The sequence below is a fragment of the Manis javanica genome, chromosome 2 (genome assembly GCF_040802235.1).
Source record: "Manis javanica isolate MJ-LG chromosome 2, MJ_LKY, whole genome shotgun sequence".
Lineage (NCBI taxonomy): Eukaryota > Metazoa > Chordata > Mammalia > Pholidota > Manidae > Manis > Manis javanica.
In genome coordinates, this window is record NC_133157.1 from 144848852 (window position 1) to 144873218 (window position 24367).

At 36.1% G+C, this 24367-nt stretch overlaps 1 protein-coding gene across 1 annotated transcript in view; it reads right to left on the reverse strand.

Annotated features, from left to right (window-relative positions):
* The window catches only part of RP1 (RP1 axonemal microtubule associated), a 370859-nt gene that overhangs the window by 193287 nt on the left and 153205 nt on the right, over positions 1-24367 (reverse strand). The window contains exons 8-12 of the mRNA XM_036999525.2: positions 19568-19646; positions 9927-10002; positions 9005-9081; positions 8874-8905; positions 8580-8709 (exon numbers count right to left, since the gene is read on the reverse strand). Coding sequence (XP_036855420.2) covers positions 8580-8709; positions 8874-8905; positions 9005-9081; positions 9927-10002; positions 19568-19646 — 394 coding nt within the window. The remainder of the gene's footprint in view (positions 1-8579; positions 8710-8873; positions 8906-9004; positions 9082-9926; positions 10003-19567; positions 19647-24367) is intronic.

Genomic DNA, 24367 nt, shown 5'->3' on the forward strand with positions numbered 1-24367 from the left:
ATACCTAAAAGCTTATGATTATAAAATGAAGTTCCCTATGATATACCAAAGATCTCATGTGTGTCTCTGGTTTTAGGTTCAGTATTGCCAAGAAATTATTCAGTAGCTCTCGAGAGAAATAACATTCTGACTCTGAGTATGGGAGTAGCTAAATTCACAACCAGCTTAATAACTAAATAGAAGGATTGGCACATGGCATTAAAAACAACATTACTTTGTGGAGTGAAAACTACAAACTTAGAGATGTGCTCTTAAAATATTTTCCTGAAAAGATGTCCATGGGTCAGCATTATTCATCACAACTTTCCAGGAATGTGAAAATTGATTCATGAGTGTGAAGTTTTGGGACACTGAGCTGAACATCAGGAAATGATGCTGCAAGTAATATTCACACATAAAAAAAACCTCCTGTTGCAAACATCTGTTATTCCAAGGACTATTACTCATACTATCCTGGACCTCCAGTCTCAGGACTGCTCATTCTACTTAATATATTACAGGACTAGCATTTTAAAGTGTGAGAAATACTTAAGAGCACAAAGTCTCTTGGATTCATCATCTACATGTTAGCCTGGTCTTCACAGGGAGTTACATGCCAGTAGGTAGTGCTGGTTGCAGCTCAGGACTCAGCTGGGACTGTCAGAGCATCAGTTCTTTCCTTGGAGCCTCTCTGTATGACTGTCTGGGCCTCCTCACAGCATGAGGGCTGTCATCCAAGAAGTGGAGATAGAAAAATGCAGATCTTGGCAGTTACAGTGTTGTGTCATCTGCATTCTAGTAGTCAAAACATGACCCAGTAAGGGGAAAGGAAATGAACTCCACCTCTTGATGTGGGAATGGCAAGATCCCTTTGTAAACTAGCTTGTGAGATGGGCATTAGAACACAATCCTCCCTACATTTGTTGCTTTCCTGTATGGTCCAATTCCTCTGAATAAAGGCATTCACAATATGTTTGTATAAGGAAACATACCAACATTGTAAAATTTTGCTATCTCCCTCTCTCCCTTTCTTTTCACTCTCTCTCTCTCTCTCTGTTTATCTGGACAGAAGGATAGACAACCATATATAAGATCAGGATTTCCTAATTTGGGAGTTTCTTTCCTTTAATGCACCCACCTGCACATGTAGGTACTATCAGACCATCACCCCAGGATACTGGGAGACTGGGACTTGGGAAACAATTACAAAATATTGCTCTTGCTGCTGCATTGGCTTTGAGAAATAAACAGTCAGGGTCTCTGACAGAACTCTCATGTGTTTTGAAAGTAGGGTAAAACTTAAATCCTTCACAATTTCTGATTTAATGATGGGATATATTTTTGTGACCACATTTGTAAATACAATCGACTGCTTTCAATAAGAAAAGAGAGGCAGAGCCAAGATGGTGGCATGAGTAGAGCAGCAGAAATCTCCTCCCAAAACCATGTATAATTTTGAAAATACAACTATTCCTAAAAGAGAGACCAGAAGACACAGGACAACATCCAGGATACATCCACACCTGTGAGAACCCAGTGCCTTGCAAAGGGGGTAAGATACAGGCTGCAGCCCGGCGGGACCCAAGCACCCCTCACCCCAGCTCCCGGCGGGAGGAGAGGAGTCAGAGCAGGGAGTGAGAGGGAGCCCAGGACTGCTAAACACCCAGCCCTAGCCATCCACACTAGAGTGCAGACACACAGTACGTGCTGTGCTGGATACTAGGGAAACAGGACAGTAAGACCTGTGAGTGGGTCTCCACAGCTGGCACCCCCGAGACAAAGAAAAGCTAGTGCTTTCTGAAAGTCTTAAAGGGACAGGGACCCCACAGCTGGACAGAAGCATCCTAGGACACTTAGCTGAGCAGCTAGGAATCCCAGGGAACTCCGGGCACCCTAACCCCCTGGGTGGCAGCAGCTTGGAGGCCCCTCATGGCAATAAACAGCCTCCCACCTGTCCCTCCCCCACCCACCCCCACATGTCTCCACCATATTGGAGCAGCAGACTGAAGCCAGCCACACCCATAGCAACTGTGGAGCTTAACTCCACAGCAGCCAGACAAGAATCAGAGGCCCTGTCTGTGTGCAGCTGCCCAGCACAAGCTACCAGAGGTTGCTGTTCTCCCAGGAGAAGAAGGCCACAAACCAGCAAGAAGGAATGTTCTCCCAACCAACACATGTACCATCTTCCCACAACTACCTCTATCGCCATGAAAAGGTAGAAAAATTTGATACAGACCAGATTAACCCAGACAGTCTCCCCAGAGAAGGAAAATGGGGAGATAGACCTAACCAATCTCCCTGTGAAAGAATTCAAAATAAAAATCATAAACATGCTAACAGAGATGCAGAGAAATATGCAAGAGCTAAGGGATGATGTCTGGAGGGAGATTAAAGAAATGAAACAATCTCTGGAAGGATTTATAAGTAGAATGGATAAGGTGCAAGAGGCCATTGATGGAACAGAAACCAGAGAATAGGAACGCATACAAGATGATGCAGAGAGAGATAAAAGGATCTCCAGGAACAAAGAGAACTGTGTGACCAATCCAAAAGGAACAATATCTGCATTACAGGGGTACCAGAAGAAGAAGATAGAAAAAAACAGATAGAAAGTGTGTTTGAAGAAATAATGGCTGAAAACTACCCCAAACTGGGGGAGGAAATAATCGAATACACCATGGAAGAACACAGAACTCCCAACAGAAGGGACCCAAGGAGGAAAACACCAAAACACATAATAATTAAAATGGCAAAGATGAAGGACAAGGACAGAGTATTAAAGGCAACTAGAGAGAGGAAAAATGTCACCTACAAAGGAAAACCCATCAGGCTATCATCAGACTTCTCAACAGAAACCTTACAGACCAGAAGAGAATGGCATGATATATTTAATGCAATGAAACAGAAGGGCCTTGAACCATGAATACTGTATCCAGCATGATTATCATTTAAATATGAAGAAGGGATTAAACAATTCCCAGACAAGCAAACATTGAGGGAATTTGCCTCCCACAAACCACCTCTACAGGATATTTTAGAGGGACTGCTCTAGATGGGAGCACTCCTAAGATTAAATAGATGTCACCAGAGAAAATAAAATCACAGCAAAGAAAGCAGACCAACCAAATACTAACTAAAGGCAAAAAATAAAATCAACCACCCACAAAGGCAGTTAAAGGAAACACAAAAGAGCACAGAATAAAACAACCAACATATAAAGAATGGAGGAAGAGGAATAAGAAGGGAGATAAATAAAGAATCACCAGACAGTGTTTATAACAGCACAATAAGTGAGTTAAGTTAGACAGTAAGATACTAAAGAAGCTAACCTTGAACCTTTGGTAACCACGAATCTAAAGCCTGCATTGGCAGTAAGTACATATCTTTCAATAAACACCCTAAATGTAAATGGACTGAATGCACCAATCAAAAGACAAAGAGTCACTGAATGGATAAAAAAAACAAGACCCATCTATATGCTGCTTACAAGAAACTCACCTCAAACCCAAAGACATACACAGACTAAAAGTCAAGGGATGGAAAAACATATTTCATGCAAACAACAGGGAGAAAAAAACAGGTGTTGCAGTACTAGTATCAGACAAAATAGACTTCCAAACAAAGAAAGTAACAAGAGATAAAGAAGGACATTACATAATGATAAAGGGGTCAGTCCAATAAGAGCATATAACCATTATAAATATATGTGCACCCAACACAGGAGCACCAGCATATGTGAAACAAATACTAACAGAACTAAATGAGGAAATAGAATGCAATGCATTTATTTTAGGAGACTTCAACACGCCACTCACTCCAAAGGATAGATCCACCAGACAGAAAATAAGTAAGGACACAGAGGCACTGAACAACACACTAGAACAGATGGACCTAATAGACATCTATAGAACTCTACATCCAAAAGCAACAGGATACACATGCTTCTCAAATGCACATGGAACATTCTCCAGAATAGACCATATACTAGGCCACAAAAAGAACCTCAGTAAATTCCAAAAGATTGAAATTCTACCAACCAACTTTTTAGACCACAAAGGTATAAAACTAGAAATAAATTGTACAAAGAAAACAAAAAGGCTCACAAACACATGGAGGCTTAACAACATGCTCCTAAATAATCAATGGATCAACAAACAAATTAAAATAGAGATCAAGGAATATATGGAAACAAATGACAACAGCATAAAGCCCCAACTTCTGTGGGAAGCAGGGAAAGCACTCTTAAGAGGAAAGTACATAGCAATCCAGGCATACTTAAAGAAGGAAGAACAATCCCAAATGAATAGTCTAATGTCACAATTATCGAAATTGGAAAAAGAAGAACAAATGAGGGCTAAGGTCAGCAGAAGGAGGGACATAATAAAGATCAGAGAAGAAATAAACAAAATTGAGAAGAATAAAACAATAGAAAAAAATCAATGAAACCAAGAGCTGGTTTTTTGAGAAAATAAGCAAAATAGATAAGCCTTTAACCAAACTTATCAAGAGAAAAAGAATCAACACAATCAACAGAATCAGAAATGACAAAGGGAAAATCACAACAGACTCCAAAGAAATACAAAGAATTATTAGAGACCACTATGAAAACCTATATGCTAACAAGCTGGAAAACCTAGAAGAAATAGACAACTTCCTAGAAAAATACAACCTTCCAAGACTGACCAAGGAAGAAACACAAAATTTAAACAAACCAACTACGAGCAAAGAAATTGAAGCGGTAATTAAAAAACTACCAAAGAACAAAACCCCCCAGCCAGATGGATTTACCTCAGAATTTTATCAGACATACAGAGAAGACATAACACCCATTCTCCTTAAAGTTTTCCAAAAAATAGAAGAGGATGGAATACTCACAAACTCATTCGATGATGCCAACATCACCCTAACACCAAAACCAGGCAAAGACAACAACAAAAAAGAAAATTAAAGACCAATATCCCTGATGAATGTGGATGCGAAAATACTCAACAAAATATTAGCAAACCAAATTCAAAAATACATCAAAAGGATCATTCACCATGACCAAGTGGGATTCATCCCAGGGATGCAAGGATGGTATAACATTCAAGAATCCATCAACATCATCCACCACATCAACAAAAAGGACAAAAACCACATGATCATCTCCATAAATGCTGAAAAAGCATTCAACAAAATTCAACATCCATTCATGGTAAAAACTCTCAGCAAAATGGTTATAGAGGGCAAGCACTCTAACATAATAAAGGTCATATATGATAAACTCACAGCCAACATTATACTGAACAGTGAGAAGCTGAAAGCTTTTCCTCTGAGATCGGGAACTAGACAGGGATGCCCACTCTCCCCACTGTTATTTAACATAGTACTGGAGGTCCTAGCCATGGCAATCAGACAAAACAAAGAAATACAAGGAATCCAGATTGGTAAAGAAGAAGTTAAACTGTCACTATTTGCAGATGACATGATACTGTACATAAAAAACCCTAAAGACTCCACCCCAAAACTACTAGAACTCATATCGGAATACAGCAAAGTTGCAGGATATAAAATCAACACACAGAAATCTGAGGCTTTCCTACACACTAACAATGAACCAACAGAAAGAGAAATTAGGAAAACAACTCCATTCACAATTGCATCAAAAAGAATAAATTATCCAGGAATAAACCTAACCAAAGATGTGAAAGACCTATGCCCTGAAAACTATAAGACACTCTTAAGAGAAATTAAAGAGCACACTAAGAAATGGAAATTCATCCCATGCTCTTGGCTAGGAAGAATTAATATCGTCAAAATGGTCATCCTGCCCAAAGCAATATACAGATTTGATGCAATCCCTATCAAATTACCAACAACATTCTTCAACAAACTGGAACAAATAGTTCAAAAATTCATATGGAAACACCAAAAACCCCAAATAGCCAAAGCAATCCTGAGAAGGAAGAATAAAGTGGGGGGGATCTCACTCCCCAACTTCAAGCTCTACGACAAAGCCACAGTAATCAACACAATCTGGTACTGGCACAAGAACAGAGCCACAGACCAGTGGAACAGAATAGAGACTCCAGATATTAACCCAAACATATATGGTCAATTAATATACGATAAAGGAGCCATGAACATACAATGGGGAAATGACAGTCTCTTCAACAGATGGTGCTGGCAAAACTGGACAGCTACATATAAGAGAATGAAACTGGATCACTGTCTAACCCCATACACAAAAGTAAATTCGAAATGGATCAAAGACCTGAATGTAAGTCATGGAACCATAAAACTCTTAGAAAAAAACATAGGCAAAAATCTCTTGGACATAAACTTGAGTGACTTCTTCATGAACATATCTCCCTGGGCAAGGAAAACAAAAGCAAATATGAACAAGTGGGACTACATCAAGCTGAAAAACTTCTGCACAGCAAAGGATACCATCAATAGAACAAAAAGGAACCCTACAGTATGGGAGAATATATTCATAAATGGCAGATCCAATAAAGGCTTGACATCCAAAATATATAAAGAGGTCATGCACCTCAACAAACAAAAAGCAAATAATCCAATTAAAAAATGGGCAGAGGAGCTGAACAGACAGTTGTCCAAAGAAGAAATTCAGATGGCCAACAGATATATGAAAAGATGCTCCACATCGCTAGTTATCAGAGAAATGCAAATTAAAACCACAATGAGATATCACCTCACACCAGTAAGGATTGCTACCATCCAAAAGACAAACAAGAAATGTTGGTGAGGTTGTGGAAAAAGAGGAACCCTCCTACACTGCTGGTGGAAATATAAAATTAGTTCAACCATTGTGGAAAGCAGTATAGAGGTTCCTCAAAATGCTCAAAATAGACATACCATTTGACCAAGGAATTCCGCTTCTAGGAATTTACCTTAAGAATGCAGCAGCCCAGTTTGAAAAAGACATATGCACCCCTATGTTTATCGCAGCACTATTTACAATAGCCAAGAAATGGAAGCAACCTAAGTGTCCATCAGTAGAGGAATGGATAAAGAAGATGTGGTACATATACACAATGGAATATTATTCAGCCATAAGAAGAAAACAAATCCTACCATTTGCAACAACATGGATGGAGCTGGAGGGTATTATGCTCAGTGAAATAAGCCAGGCGGAGAAAGACAAATACCAAATGATTTCACTCATGTGTGGAGTATAAGAACAAAGAAAAACTGAAGGAACAAAACAGCAGCAGAATCACAGAACCCAAGAGTGGACTAACAGTTACCAAAAGGAAAGGAACTGGGGAGAATGGGAGGGCATGGAGGGGTAAGGGAGGGGAAGAAGAAAGGGGGTATTACGATTAGCATGTATAATGTGGGGGGTGGGGAATGGGGAGGGCTGTGCAACACAGAGAAGACAAGTAGTGATTCTACAGCATCTTACTACCCTGACGGACAGTGACTGTAATGGGGTTTGTGGGGGGGACTTGGTGAAGGGGGGACCCTAGTAAACATAGTGTTCTTCATCTAACTGTAAATTAATGATAACAAAATAAAAAAGAAAAAGAAAAGGGAGCATGAGCATTGGCAGCAGGGACTCCTGGGAACAGGATATGAAGGGCCATTTTAACAGATATAAGTAGATAAGTGATCCCAAGTGGAACCAATAGGTAAAGAAAATACCTAGGAATAGATTAATTTTGGAAGGCGACAACTAGGCAGCATTTTTCGATTCCAACATATTTTTATTTTGAGAAATAAATTTTAAAATAAAATTCCACAATTTTATTTTGAGAAAATTGACTTATTCCCTGGGATCTCTAATGTGAAATGGGAGAAGGTTACATTTTAAGAAAATGCTATAGGTCAGTGTCTCTAGCATATCCTAGAGGTTATTTGAACAGCATAGTTTCTAGAAGTATACATCCACAGATGTAGCAGGCAAACTGTGTTTCTTAGTAGATGTCTAAATTTCAAGAAGAGTTAGAGGTTTGGGTGTATAGTCAAAAATCTACTATTATCAGTTTACTCCCTCTTCACTAATTCTTATGGTCATGACTTCATGACATGCTGATAGGGGGTTTTGCCTAATTTTTCCTCTATACATGTGTTATGACAATAGCTACCAACAACCATCTTTAGAATTGTTGTGTTTGTCCTCTTCACTAGATTATGAGTCTCTGAAATTCAGAATGATGTTTTACTTATTTCTGTGGCCCTCAAATTATTTAACACAGTGTTTTGAACAAAATAGGTACTTGATATTTAGTAGAACCAACTTATTTCCTTAGGTGGTCATTCCATTCAAGAGCTACAATTGCTGCTTTATATGAATTATAATATTATATCAATTATAGTTAACAGTAATTACCTACAATTTCATTCTTAATTGATATCAAATATAAGTTTTCTCATGGTATACTGTTCTGCATAGTGAAATTGCCCAGATTTAAAGCCTGTTGTGTATTGATCATTTGTATTAATGCAGATAGATAATTATTTAAATGGCCTAAAACTGATGTAAAGCCATCTGAAAAAGAGGAAGCAAAACTGTAAATTAAACTGGATCTACATTTCTGCCTTCGTTCAGCTCCCAAAACTACCACAGCACCACATGCTTTGCCCACTGATTTTACCATATTTGTCTGTCTCCTCTCCAACTGCATCAACTGTGCTGTCTGGATGCAGACGAACAAATCCTCCAGTAAGCCTGTTGTAGAATTGAAGAGTATTTCCTTTCATAAACTTCCATCTTTCTGCAGCCCACTAAATAGAAAAACCAAAAACAAAGAATACCAGTGTGAGAAGACACAGAGAAAAAATTACTAAGAAATACTCCTTACTAAACATTATATACTGTTTTAACACATCAAGTAGCTATTTGTACACTGTTTGTACCAAATAATTTAAGAACAAAAGTAAAATCTTACTGTTTCTTTTCTATTAAGTTCTAGCTTCTGTCCTGAGGATATAAAGAGAAGACCATTAATTCCAACAGTATAATGCTTTCCTCAATCACCATAAAACAATTTTCCAAGAAATGTATATACATGACACTCACTTGCAAAGATGATACTGTTATCCCTGGCATAGAGTTCTCTGACAATTTTACCATCATCTTCTCCTTGATCCAGCCATCTGTGGAAAGAAAAGGGAACTGAGTATATTCTGGCTTTGTATGTATACTAATTATGGGCAATTATCTACCCAAGTCAGAAATAATGGATAATGGGAATTGGAAAAAGTCATGAATATCTAGTAGAATACAAAGTGGAAAAGGAAATGCTCACAATGACTATGAAAGAACAAGGGAGGTAGGAGAAGATGCTATCAGATAAAGATGAAATATGTCTTTCCCTAATCCAGAGGTAAATTTCAATTAGCCTGCCAAGGTCATAGATTTTACATTCACTGGACCAATTAGTTTATCCTGTTCTTTGACCACCAACTACAGTAAAAAAATAATCGGTTATTTCATAAATGGCTATTATTTGTCCCATGGGGAAAGAGGCAGAAGAATGTTGAAAAAAGAGCAAATCTATCACCACTATTGGAAAAATAAGCCAGAAATCAAGACCTAGTGACAGTGGGTCAGCAATGTCATTATTATATAAATATTCCACATTCAACATTTACTTTGTATAATTATTATTTTTGAACCTAATTTGGGACCTAGTCCAAAGGGAATAAGTTTTCTTGCCAGAGATTTTCATCCTTCTGATATGTAAAGAAAAATCATATTCTAAAATGTATCTTAATTTATCCAGAAAGATTTAAAATTTGTATCATGAGGAATGATGGTAAACATAATGGATACTTTTCTAAATAGAAGCAGCCCCTAAAATAAATGTTCAAAAAGGCTATTCAACAAAGCATCAATGATCAGGAATAACCAAATAAGCTACCCATTTCTTCCAAATGCAAGAACTAGCAACCGACAAATATGAAATGAATTTGTTCAGTGTAAAAGCACACCTACAAACCTGTGACAGAGGAAGGAATATTCATGGTTTGTTGTAGGATCTTTGATTATAACATCATCAAGAAACCAGCCATTTCCTAAACACAAATTACAGAAAGAAAAATGTGGTATGAATGCATATGGTCCAGGTATTAACTAAAGTTTTGTAAAAGAGGTTCTAGCTTCCAAAAAGGTGATATGGTGCTGAATAAAAAATACTTTGTAAGCTAATAGGTTTAATAGTAATTAATTTAAAAGTATCTCTATATATGCATATTATCTACATTTTTAACATTTTTTTTCCATATATAAGAACCAGGACTGGATTTAGAACTAGAAAATACGAGGTTTTTGAGGAAAGCCTTTGCACCTATGTAATAAAGCTTTCATACTTCAAATAAAGCAATATATAAGAGAAGTGGTAAGAAGCACTAAAAGATATTTCTTACACATACAACAAAAGCACAGCATATTTCAAGGCCTCATGTTTTATGATACCTATTTCAATGTAGTTTTATGAACACTCGAAATAGAGCAATTCTAAAATTGTTCTTGATTTCATTAACTGCATTTATAATCCTGTACCCAGCACCTTACAACAAATATATATCTGATGAGTTAGCAATGCTTTCTATTTCCAGACATGTACATAAAAGTTATTAAAGTTCAAACTTGGGGATTAAGTCTATGTAAAACACATCTATGTTTACGTAATGTATATATGTATATGTATACACACACACACACACACACCAAATATCTAGATAAGCTGGAAAATGAACAGTCATTCAGAAACTGTCCAAATACAAACAGACTGACCCAGTACATATGAAATTAGTAATATCTTTTTAAATATTTAATTTCACATTAATTTGCTAACTGGAGTTTGTTAAAATACAATTTAATTTTATTTATAGATAAAATGGAATATTAGAAATAGTTATAGTGGGTTTATCTATACCAAAAGCCAACTCAAAATATATCTTCTGTAATTTAAAAACACTTGAGTTTATGAGTTAATACTTATCGACTAAAGGAAAAATCTCTTTAATAAAGCATACTAAGGCCTTCATTGCCTAGTCTGTGCCTACTCTTCAAGTTCATCCCTCATCCCATACTCCCATCATTGAACCATGCCAAACTCCTAGTAGTTCCCTAACTCAGTGGTTCTCCAACTTACCAAGTACCAGAACCACCAGAAGGGAATAGGGAATATAAAAACACAGATTGTTGAGCCCCTCATCAAGTTCCTGACTCAGTAGACCTAGGATAGTCAACCTAAGGTAACTAACTGTCCCAGCTTGCTCCTGACAGGGAGGATTCCCAGGAGGTAGGTTTTCCAGTGTCAAAACAAGGATAACCCTAGGTAAACCAGAATGGTTGGTTATCCTAGAAAAGACAATAATGGAATGTTTAACAAGATCTTGGGCAATGCTCATGATCCAGGAACGATACTTTTTAAAACCACTGCTATAGATGATCAATATTCATGATCCTATGTCTCTACACACACTGTTCCCTCTGCCTGGAATGTCATCCCCCAAAATGCTTTATTTCATTTCATTTTAAGTTTTGCCAAAAAAATTACTTGTATCCTTTAAGGAAAAAAAAAATGTTACCAGAATTCTGAAATGAGTTTTAAGAACTACTGAAGAGTCTGTAAAAAGAAAACTCTTGGAAGAGATTAGGTACTGATTTAAAAAATACTTTGTAAGTTAATAGGTTTAATTAGTGATTAGTTTTAAAGTATCTTTATAAAAATATATTATCTACATTTTTAAGATGTTCTTACCATACATAAGAAAGATACAGGATTGGACTCAGAAATAGAAAAGATGAGGCTCTGAGGAAAGCCAGCTGTCCCTGGAAGCATTAGGCAGGAAGAATAGGAGTTAAAGAGTTACATAAAGTTTTACTGAAATGTGTTTTCTAATACATGTAATAAGTACTTTATATCATTCAAAATGTTATTCACCACTTACTGTAATATTTATTTTGTATTGGACTGGGTTTAGGAAAATATCATTAGGATAAAAGAAGTATTGAAACCATGTATTATTACAGCAAAGAAGAAAAGAAAGGAAGGAAGGAAAGGAAAGAAGGAAGGAAGGACAAACAAAGAAAAAATCAATTAGCTTAGTCTATAGATATTCAACCTTCTTCTTTGCCTATGTATAACATATTAAAACCAAATTTGGGTACTATTGTTGTATAAAGAGTTGGTGACCTGCTGTAGCACAGACAAGGCTATGTGCTCATTACACTGTTTCCTCTTTCTACTTATACAAGACTATATTTCCCAGCCTCCTGTGAAATTAGGTAGAGGGCCATAGGACACATTTCTTGCCAATGGAATAAGAACAGAAATATTGTTTCCGAGTTCAGCTTTTTTACATTCTACATATAAGTGAGATCATGCAATATTTGTCTTTCTCTGTCTTTTTTCACTTAGCATAATGCCATCAAGTGTGGTCCATGTTGTCACAATGGTAGAAGTTCCTTCTTTTTTATGGCTGAATAATATCCATTCTACTATTATCCATTTCTCTATCCATTCATCCAGTGATAGATACTTGGTGGTTTCCATGTATTGGCTATTGGCTAGTGTAAATAAATGCTGCAATGAACATGGGCGTGCATCTATATATATATATTTTTGGTATCATTAAAGTATAATTACATGAACAACATTATGCTTACTAGACTCCCCCCATTATCAAATCCCCAGCACATACCCCACTACCATCACTGTCCATCGGCATAGTAAGATGCTATAGAGTCACTACTTGTCTTCTCTGTGCTATACTGCCCTCCCCGTGTCACCCTCCCCACATTTTGTGTGGTAATCGTAATGCCACTTTTTCCCCTTATCCTTCCCCTTCCTACCCATCCTCCCCAATCCCTTCCCTTTGGTAACTGGTAGTCCATTCTTGGGTTCTGTGAGTCTGCTGCTGTTTTGTTCCTTCAGTTTTTGCATTGTTCTTATACTCCACAAATGAGTGAAATTATTTGATACTTGTCTTTTACTGCCTGGCTTATTTCACTGAGCATAATACCCTCTGGCTCCATCCCTGTTGTTGCAAATGGTAGGATTTGTTTTCTTCTTATGGCTGAAAAATATTCCATTGTGTGTATGTACCACCTCTTCTTTATCCATTCATCTACTGATGGACACTCAGGTTGCTACCATTTCTTGGCTATTGTAAATAGTGCTGCAATAAACATAGGGTGCATATGTCTTTTTCAAACTATGCTGTTGCATTCTTAGGGTAAATTCCTAGGAGTGGAATTCCTGGGTCAAACGGTATTTCTATTTTTGGTGATTTTTCGAGGAACCTCTGTACTGCTTTCCACAATGGTTGAACTAATTTACATTCCTACCAGCTGTGTAGGAGGGTTCTCCTTTCTCCACATCCTCGCCAACATTTTTTATTGTTGGTCTTTTGAATGGTGGCCATCCTAACTGGTGTGAGGTGATATCTCACTGTGGTTTTAATTTCCATTTCTCTGATGATTAGCGATGAGGAGCATCTTTTCATGTGCCTGTTGGCCATCTGAATTTCTTCTTTGGAGAAGTGTCTGTCCTTATCCTCTGCCCATTTTTTTCTTTTTTGAGAGGGCATCTCTCATATTTATTGATCAAATGGTTGTTAACAACAATAAAATTCTGTATAGGGGACTCAATGCTCAATGTACAATCATTAATCCACCCCAAGCCTAATTCTCATCAGTCTCCAATCTTCTGAAGCATAACAAACAAGTTCTTCCAAGGTGAACAAGTTCTTACAATAGTGAATAAGTTCTTAAATGGTTTTGAGAGAAATCTTCTGCATCCGTGGATATTTTATTGCCCTTGTCTAGCTTGGATTAACACTTAGTCTACAGGCACACACCTGATCATCTACATTTGCTCTCTTACAGCACTAAACTATGTTTTCTTCCTCTGCCCATTTTTTAATTGGGTTGTTTGCTTTTTGTTTTTGAGCTACATGAGCTCTTTGTATATTTTGGATGTCAACCCCATAAAATATATTTATGAATATATTCTCCCATACTGTAGGATGCCTTTTTGTTCTACTGATGGTGTCCTTTCCTGTACAGAAAATTTTTAGTTTGATATAGTCCCACTTGTTCATTTTTGCCTTTGTTTCCCTTGCCCATGGAGATATGTTCATGAAGAAGTTGCTCATGTTTATGTCCAAGAGAGTTTTGTCCATGTTTTCCTCTAAGAGTTTTATGGTTTCATGACTTACATTCAGGGCTTTGATCCATTTTGAGTTTACTTTTGTGTATGGAGTTAGGCAGTAATCCAGTTTCATTCTCTTACTTGTAGCTGTCCAGTTTTGCCAACACCAGCTGTTGAAGAGACTGTCACTTCCCCATTGTATATCCATGGCTCCTTTATCATATATTAATTGACCGTATATGGTTGGGTTAATATCTGGACTCTCTATTTTGTTCAACTGGTCTATGGGTCTGTTCTTGTGCCAGTACCAAATTGTGTTGATTACTGTGGCTTTGTAGTAGAGCTTGAAGTTGGGAAGCAAGATCCCCCCTGCTTTATTCTTCCTTCTCAGGATTGCTTTGGCTTTTTGGGGTCTTTTGTGGTTCCATATGAATTTTTGAACTATTTGTTCCAGTTCGTTGAAGAATGCTGTTGGTATTTTGACAGGAATTGCATTGAATCTGTAGATTGCTTTAGGCAGGATGGCCATTTTGATGATATTAATTCTTCCTACCCAAGAGCGCAGGATGAATTTACATTTATTAGTGTCCTCTTTAATTTCTCTTAAGAGTGTCTTGTAGTTTTCAGAGTACAGGTCTTTCACTTCCTTGGTTAGGTTTATTCCTAGGTATTTTACTTATGCAATTGTTTTCCTGTTTTCTCTTTCTGCTAGTTCATCAGTGCATCTATATTTATGACATAGTGAATTCATATCCTTTTGATACAGTATTCAGAAATGGGATTGGTGGATCACATGGTAGTTCTATTTTTTTTTGTAAGGAACCTCCATATTCTTTTCTATAGTAGCTATACCAATTTACATCTTTACCAACAAAGCATGAGAGTTCCCTACACATTCTTTCCAGCATTTATTATCTTTTGCCTTTTTGATGATAACCATTCTAACAGACATGAGGTGATATCTCATTGGGGTTTTGATTTGCATTTTCCTGATGATCAGTGACATTGAGTATTTTTTCATGTACCTGTTGGTCATCTGTATGTCCTCTTTGAAAAGTGTCTATTCAGATCCTCTGCCCATTTTTTAATCAGATTACTTGGTTTTTTGCTGCTGAGTTGTATGAGTTTTTTACATACTTTGGATATTAACCCCTTCTGAGATACATGATTTGCAAATATTTTCTTCCATTCAGTAGGTTGCCTTTTCATATTGTTGATAGTTTCCTTTGCTTTCCAGAAGCAAAGTCCCACTTGTTTATTTTTGCTTTGGGCACCTTTGCTTTTGGTGTCAAATCCAAAATCACTGCCAAGACTGATGTTAAGGACCTTACCAGCCATGTTTTCTTCTATGAAGTTTATGGTTTCAGGTCTTACATTCTAGTCTTTAACCCATTTGAGTTTATTTTGTGTGTTGTGTAACATAGTGGTCCAGTTTCATTTTTTTTTTCATGTAGCTGTCCAGTTTCCCCAGCAGCATTTATTGAACACTATCCTTTATCCATTGTATATTCTTGGTTCTCCATTGTAAATTAATTGACCGAATATGTGTCAATTTATTTCTGGGCTTTCTATTCTGTTCTGTTGATCTGCATGTCTCTTTTTATGCCAGTACCATACTGTTTTGATTACTACAGCTCCATGATATAGTTTGAAATCAAGAAGCATGATACCTCCAGCTTTGTTCTTCTCAAGACTGATTTGGCCATTCAGGATCTTTTGTGGTTCAATATAAATTTTAGGATTGCTGTATCTATTTCTGTAAAAAATGCCATTGGAATTTTGATAAGGATTGCACTGAATCTGTAAGTTGCTTTGGATAGGATGAACATTTTACTAATATTTATTCTTCCAATCGATGAGCATAGATTCATTTGTGTTTCTTTAATTTCTTTCATCAGTGTCTTGCAGACTTCAGTGTATAGATTTTTCACTTCCCTAGTTAAATTCCTAGGTATTTTATTCTTCTTGATGTAATTGTAAATGGGTTTCCTTAATTTCTCTTTCTGATAGCTAATTATTAGTATAGAGAAATGCAACCAATTTATGTATATTGATTTTGTATCCTGAAACTTCACTGAATTTGGTTATTAGTTTTATAAGTTTTTTGGTGAATCTTTGGAATTTTCTATATATAACATCATCTCATCTGCAAACAGTAACAGTTTCACTTCATCCTTTCTGATTTGGATGTCTTCAATTTCTTTTTCTGTTGTAACTGCTCTGACTAGAAGTTCCAATATTATGTTAAATAAAAGTGGTTAAAGTGGGCATTTTTGATGGGTAGTTCTACTAATTTAATAAATTATCAATTGGTACATCCCACATTTACTAAAAATACTTTCTACATTAAGCATTACTCAATTCCTTCAAACAAATGCAGACAATTTTTTCAGATACCTCCTCAAAAATAATGCTTTGCCTACACTGAACAGAGATCTTTAAGTTAGAAGAGCAAAACTATCACCACATTAACAATAAAAAGTAATAGTTTCAAAATGCTTTATGATAAGTTAAGTCTCACATATGAAAAACTACAGCAGTTTGTAAACATGCAGTATACATACTCACAGTATAGTGTATAGTCTTCACAGGAGGGAATTTTGTGCACATAATGTGTGGTACTTCAATAAGTATGCTTTGTTTTTATGCATTACCCCTCCAATGTTGCTTTCCGTATTTAAATTTCCCTCTGCCACAAAATGTTACCACATGTTTAAAATTTTTTATCATTTTTAAATACCCTTTTTGTCCTGAAGAATCTCCCTCTCAGATGCTATTAAAAGGACTGGAAATTAAGGGAAATTATGAGAATGATTACTAGTAAATTTTAACCATTGAGATTCTCACTCCTAATTATTAAAACACACAGTAATTTATCCAGTTACCCAACAAGTGTTGCCAAACTTCTTTGCAGTCTAGTCCTATTAAAATTTCTTCAGTAACATTCAGTGTTACTGCATCTTAAAAACAAATAATGACTGCTTGAGGAAATTCTGATTAAGACTTTCTGAGATAATAGCAAGAGTGAAGTAGGTTGAGAATATTTCAGAAAGTGTTCTTAGAATCTTGTTACTTCCTGAATTATAAAATGGGCATAAATTAAAAATAATAGTATTAAGTTAAAAAAACAACCAAATAACAACAGGAATTAACCACCTTTGGTCCATGGAGCAAAGGACTTGGTAGATGCTTAAGTTCCATTTCCCTACAGAATTGGCACTACACTTTATGAAGCCAAATACCCAGGGTGACAGAAGAAAGGTGGACATATAGGGGAGACACTTTTCTGTTCTTAAGACAATTAGTAAGTTGCATATAGTAGAGATTCACTGAATGTTGGCTGAATGAATCCAAGAGAAATAGCAAGATAAGGTAAAGTAGTAGATGTTGAATACCTCTATATACCCTTTTCTTATTTTGACCAGTGGTAAAAACCTGTAATTTAATCCTGCTTTCCTGGTCATTTCCCTCAATGACAACCTCCAAAAGTGCTGTTAGATAAATAAATATTATCTAACAGAAAAGGAAGAGATAAAGCAAGATTATAAGAGAAATTTTTAGTTCTTAAAATACATGTAGGGAAAACATAGAAATGGAAGAAAATACATTAATTTTATAAAAATCATTCAAATGGTATTGAAAATGTAATTTTAAAAATTCTAATGATTCTACTGGTAATTTATAGCCAAATACATACCAATTTGCCATTGATCATAAACAATTGCATATGATCCTCACAATAACTATATGAGGTATTAATATTATACAGAGTATGAACTTTAGCTCAGAGATAATTAATTGATTTGCTCAAGATCAAAAAGTTGACAGGTGATAGGGCCTGGATTCAAAATTATGATGCTGGCTTAAATTCTAGTATTCTTTTCTCTATGTCATACAATGACATCACAGTTACTGAAATTCCATTTACTGGATAAACTGGGAAAATCAGAATTTGGAGCGGAAGAAAAACAGGACTGGAGCTCTCAACTAGAATCAGGGAGCAAAACATTATCCCCAACTTTTTAGGATTTAAATCATCTTGCTATCTCTTGGTGGACTCAACGGCATGAACTCCATCTTGGTCATCCTTGTATTTAGTATAGAAAATACTCAGTAGGGCACTTTGCACATAGCAGATCCACCAAAAATATTTATAAAATTGAATTAGTTCTAACTCTTACTCATTGTGGGTACTGAGCCTGAAGGCCTCCCAAGTCTCTGCCTCCAACTCCCACACTGGGTGCTGGGACCCTTCCTGTGGGACCCACTTTCCACAAGGACATGAGCAGACGATGTTACTTATTGGACTCAAATTAGAAACAAAAACACTAACAAAAAAAATTGAATTAGTTCATATGTAAGTGGGCACATGAAATGTCCTTTTAATGTACTAGAGCACCATCTAAGCATTCCTAAGAGTCCTGACTCCCTGAAGAATAATGTTATTTGATTTAGTATCTCTATTTATTATAGATTAGGGCCCAGATTCTAAAATAGCGTATCAACTCACATAAAAATAAGATACAAAAGATCTGGGTCTGGTCAAAATACAAATGAATTTTGCTCAAAGGTATGTTTTTTTATGAAGATATTAAGGGTTTTATTATTTTAATTATTTTTAAATAATTAACCATATTTTTAATTTATCAATCTTATTCATCATTCTTGTTTTCACTGGTTATAAATATACATTTTTCAGTTTTGTGTAATCTACTTTGAACAAGCTTTGACACTTGGCTAATTTCCTAATTATTTACACACATGTTCCCTATATACTAGTATGAGAAACTGGTTTTCAACATTTTGAGACTTTTAAATACATACTTTTTAACAAAAGAATTTATTGTCTTGTTTGGCGCTTTTTGGTTTTCCATCATTTTGTGGTACATGCACTTAAGTGCTTGTCTATTGTTAAAGGATTTTATTTATCTTATGGTTATTTTACATAGCAATGTTTTATACAGCATTTGTTTTACACAGCAAATGAATTTATTGGGAAGCTGGGGTCATCTCGCAGATCTGATGGGGAAACTGAGGAAGAAGCATGAACAAAATGGCAGAAGAAAACAGAACTGAGAGCTTGCTGCCAGGACATTCTCCTTAATGTGCCACTGTGAGCACTACTAGCAATTCATGGAAAAATCACTGCCAGTGGACACTGCTGCTATATCTACTATTAGTATGCTGGAATGCTGCCACATGCTATAATATACAAATCCCAAATTCCCCCAATTTTTGTGCATTACTCTTTCTAGTATTCTAGGCAGAGCATCCACTTGGACAAACCTGTATCATTTTGAAGAAAAACATCTCTACTCAAAATTTAAAAAAATACTTGGAGACAATATTTTAATTTCACATATTCAATACCTAGAGATGAGTTTATTACAAGCTTTCGAAAATTATTTTCTAGATTTCTACAAGGGCTTCACACGAATAGAGCAGAATCAGACTGCCTCTCTGTGGAAGACTCTTACCTGGCCCAAGCCCATCATGGCCTATGACAATCTTACACAAATCCCCAAGGTGCACAGCTTCTAGGGAGAAGGTGTCAGTCTGTAATAAATTAAGAGAATACTTAGATATAGACAATGAGCTGATTTCTAATAAGAGTATAAATCAAGATACAGTAGAAATTGATAATGAAGAGAATTAGCTTCATTCATTAAATACACAAATCTAAATTAATTAAGACAATCATATTAATCTGTAGAACATAATAACAACTTTTTAATATACCCACTCCTCTTTGTCACCAATTTTTATTATAAAAGATAAGTCTGGGGACTCTCTACAAATATATTTTTCAAATAATGGTAATATAATAATTATGAAATATAATAAAAGTTTCCATTCACTTGAATATTACCAACTTTTATCTGCCCTGGAATGATTTTTTTTTAAGGGATAGGAGGGTTTTCAGTTCTCCTTTTATTTTTATTTTATTTTTTTTGAGAGGGCATCTCTCATATTTATTGATCAAATGGTTGTTAACAACAATAAAATTCTGGATAGGGGACTCAATGCACAATCATTAATCAACCCCAAGCCCAACTCTCAACAGTCTCCAATCTTCTGAAGCATAATGAACAAATTCTTACATGATGAACAAATTCTTACATAGTGAATAAGTTCTTACATGGTGAACAGTGCAAGGGCAGTCATCACGGAAACTTTTGGTTTTGATCACGCATCATGAACTATAAACAATCAGGTCAAATATGAATATTCGTTTGATTTTTACTCTTGATTTATATGTGAATCCCACATTTCTCCCTTATTATTATTATTTTTTTTAATAAAATGCTGAAGTGGTAGGTAGATGCAAGATAAAGCTGGAAAACATAGTTTAGTGCTATAAGAGGGCAAACGTAGATGATCAGGTGTGTGCCTATACACTAAGTATTAATCCAAGCTAGACAAGGGCAACAAAACATCCACGGATGCAGAAGATTTCTCTCAAAACAGGGGGGTGAGGTTCTGAGCCTCACCTCTGTTGATCCCCAATTTCTCACCTGATGGCCCCCCTGTGACTGTGCCTGTCTTAGGTTGTTCCTCCCTTGAGGAATCTTACCTGTCTCTGGCTAACCAGTCATGGAATTATTTTTTTTACCAGTGTTTATGAGCCTTTCACAAATATGTTTCTAAAGTAATTTTAGCATATTATGCTAAGTGAAATAAATGAGACAGAGAAAGATAAATACCATATGATTTCATTTATATGTAAAATCTATAAACAAAACAAAACAAAATGAACAAAAAAGCAGTAGACTCAGAGACACTGAAAAGTGACTGGTGGTTACCATAGAGGAGGGGTTGGGCTGGGTGTATACAGTAGGTGAAGGGGATAAATAGGCACAACATGGGGAACGGAAAAGTTGAAAAAAAAGGGGGCACAAAATCTGAGTCATAACATAAATTAGTCATGGGGATGAAAGTACTAATAGAGGATACAGGCAAGTTCTGTAACATTTTTCTATGTTGACAGTAACTACACTGGTTGGAGTGACGATTTAGTAATATATATAACTATTTAATCACTGTATTGTATACTTGAAACCAATATAATATTGTATATTGACTACACTACAATTACAAAAGATATTAGCATACTGATACATAAATTATTGAAAACTTATAACATTTATTTGAAGTCCCAATGTACTGCTACAATCAAAACTTCATGTTTGTGCTCAAACGGCTTATGTATTCCGAATATTGGTAAAAGTGACGACCACAGAGTTCCTTTGGTAAATCTAAGAGAACGATACAGGTTAAAATGCAAGGGAAATGCATATTAAGCATATTGGTTGGAAAATAATTCAGAAACAAAAAAATAACCTTTGCATTTGTATAGTGTTGTGCATTTTGAAATGCTTTCACACACATTTTGCTTTATCCTAAAAGCCACTCAGTGAGAAAAAAACATATCCATTCTACAAATGAGAGGAGTAAGGCACAGACAGTACCAGGATTAGAGCTCCTGGTTCTAATCCAATAATACTACTTTCCGGTGCAAACACTCTGCCTCTGTGTAAGTGGACTATGAATAATATAAACAATAAAGTCATTCACATTCATTTACAAAAAAAATATTGTCTGTGCCTGATACAGGTTAATGGGTAACACTCCCACACCTCTATCCATGAAACAGATCTGCTAGAAAAGGAGGAATTTTCATGCCATAACAAATACTAGCAGAGAAAATTATAAGTTATAATATTTAATGGTCACAAATGTTGAAAATCCTAAGAAAAAGAGAGGAAAAGAAATGAAAATATCCTAACATATTCACTGCATAACTATTTGGGTCATCAATAAGATGGTAGACTACAGAGAACCAAGCCCTCACTTCCCCCAACAGAGACAGCATTTTAACAATATATGGATTAGGACACCACTGTGCAAATTCTGGACACCAGATGAGAAATTGTACACTCAATCTAATGCATAACGAAGGAGGGACTCAATCAAGAGACAAGAAAGTTTATGACTTTTTGCATGTCCCTCCCCCTAACTTGGCATAGTATAGTGCAACTGGGAGGAAACCCTCCATAACCCAGGTCATCTCTTGGGACAAAACAAAAGAGTAGATCATGTGTGATACAGTGAGTTATAAAAAATGCATATTTGGTCATTCAGATGCCTTAAAGGTGAAATGGATGTCTTGTCATGTTAGTAAGAGATGTTTGGATTCCACCCAAGGTCAGGGGCTGGAGGTTGAGCCAGCCAATGACCAGTGATTTAGTCATTCATCATTGCAATGAAGGCCTCACAAAAACCCATGAGAAGAGCCTAGCTTCCCTTGTTTTTGCATACTGCTTCTCTGTTGGAGACAGCTTCCATATGCCATTTAGCCAGCCCCAAGCAGCACAAAGACAGAAGCTGCTTTATTTGGGACCTTGTCCTATGTATCTCTTTATCTATTACATCCTTTATAGTATCCTTTATTAAACTGGTAAATCTGACTGTTTTCCTGAATTCTGTGAGCTCTTCTAGCAAAAGCAGTGAACCTAAGGGGGAGACTGTTGGAACCTCCTATCTGTAGTCAGTCAGTCAACAGCACAGGTAACAGCTTGGAGCTTAGGGCTGGTATCTGCAGGGGGGGTAAAGAGCAGTCTTGTAGGACACAGCCCTTAATCTGAGGAATCTGGTGCTGTCTCCAGGCAGATAGCATCAGAATTTAATTGAGTTCTTGGACATCCTGCTGGTGTTCAAGAATTTCTTGTTGTGATGCCTGGGAAGAATCCCTCACACACACACACACACACACACACACACACACACACACACACACATTGGAATCAGGTCCAGGAACCTGAAGAGTTCGTGAGGGAACATACCATGCATATAATATTCTGACTTCGATTCAAAGAAGTAATTTCTCTCTCACTTAACTCAGACAATTAATGGTAATTGGAACATAGTTTGGAAGTCAATGAAAACAGAGAGTACTATGGCATGTTAGAGACTGTAGCATGTACAGAGATTCTGCAATATAGCAGGCAGAAATGGGGATGTGGTACAAGGAATTATGGGTACTAGAGAAGAAACAGGAGCAAGCAGCTTAGGAAAATTAAGGCATTTAAAAGTACATATATAAGCCCAGAGAAGACACATAGGCAGAGAAGGTTTAAGAGGTCCCAGAAACTTCAACCAGGCTCACTGAAGAAGTTCTTCCCCTGCAGATGTTCAGTCCTTAAAAACTAGGTAAGATAGCTCTTTTTTCAAATGACAAAATCTCAGTAAAAGATCCCAGGGCATACAAAGAAAAAAGAACAAAATAAAATTCCAGAAACCAACCCTAAGGAAATTCAGATACTTGCACTTTCTGAGAAAAACTTTTAAACAAACATCTTAAATATGTTCAATAAGCTAAAAGATAACTCACAAAGTCAACTAAATAAAATCAGGAAACTGATGCATGAACAAAATGAGAATATAAACAAAAAGAAATAATAAGAAAGTACTAACAAATTCTGGAGCACATACATACAATAACTGAATTGAAAAATTCATTCAATGATTTCAATAGCAGACTTGATAACACAGGAGAAAGAAAACTTCAAGATAAGTCATTTGAAATCATTGAAGTGGGAGGAAAAAGAAAAAAGAATGAAGAAAGTGAAGAAAGCCTAATGGACTTACAGCATACCACCAAATCAAACAGTGTATGTATTATAGGAGTCACAGAAGAACAGGAGAAAGGGACAAAGAGGTTATCTGAAGAAATAATGGCCAAAAACTTGCCAAATCTAAGGAAAGAAATGGACATAGAAATTCAAGAGAATTAATGAAGTTGAACTAAGATAAACCTAAAGGAACCCAAATCCAAACTGAAATCAAAAGTTAAAGAGAGAATCTTGAGAGCAAGCAGTAAGAGTAAAGAGGCTCATCACATATTAGCAAGCTTCTGTATGTTTATGAGTGGATTCCTATGCAGAAATCATGCAGGCTAGAAGGCAATGGGATAATATATTCAAAATGCTGAAAGAAAAACCTGTCAACTAAGAATTCTATATCAGATGTAACTGTCCTTCAAAAGAGGAGAAATTACTACTTCCCCAAAGAAAACAAAAGCTGAAGGAGTTTATTACCACTCAGTTGATCTATAAGAAATGCTACAGAGAATCCTTCAAGGTGAAAAAAGGATACTAGATAGTTATACAAAGTCATATGAAAATATGTTCTTCTGAAGAAGGTACATACATGGACAAATACAGTGACTTGTATTATTATAATTTGGTAGATAAGTCCACTTTTAGTTATTGTATAGA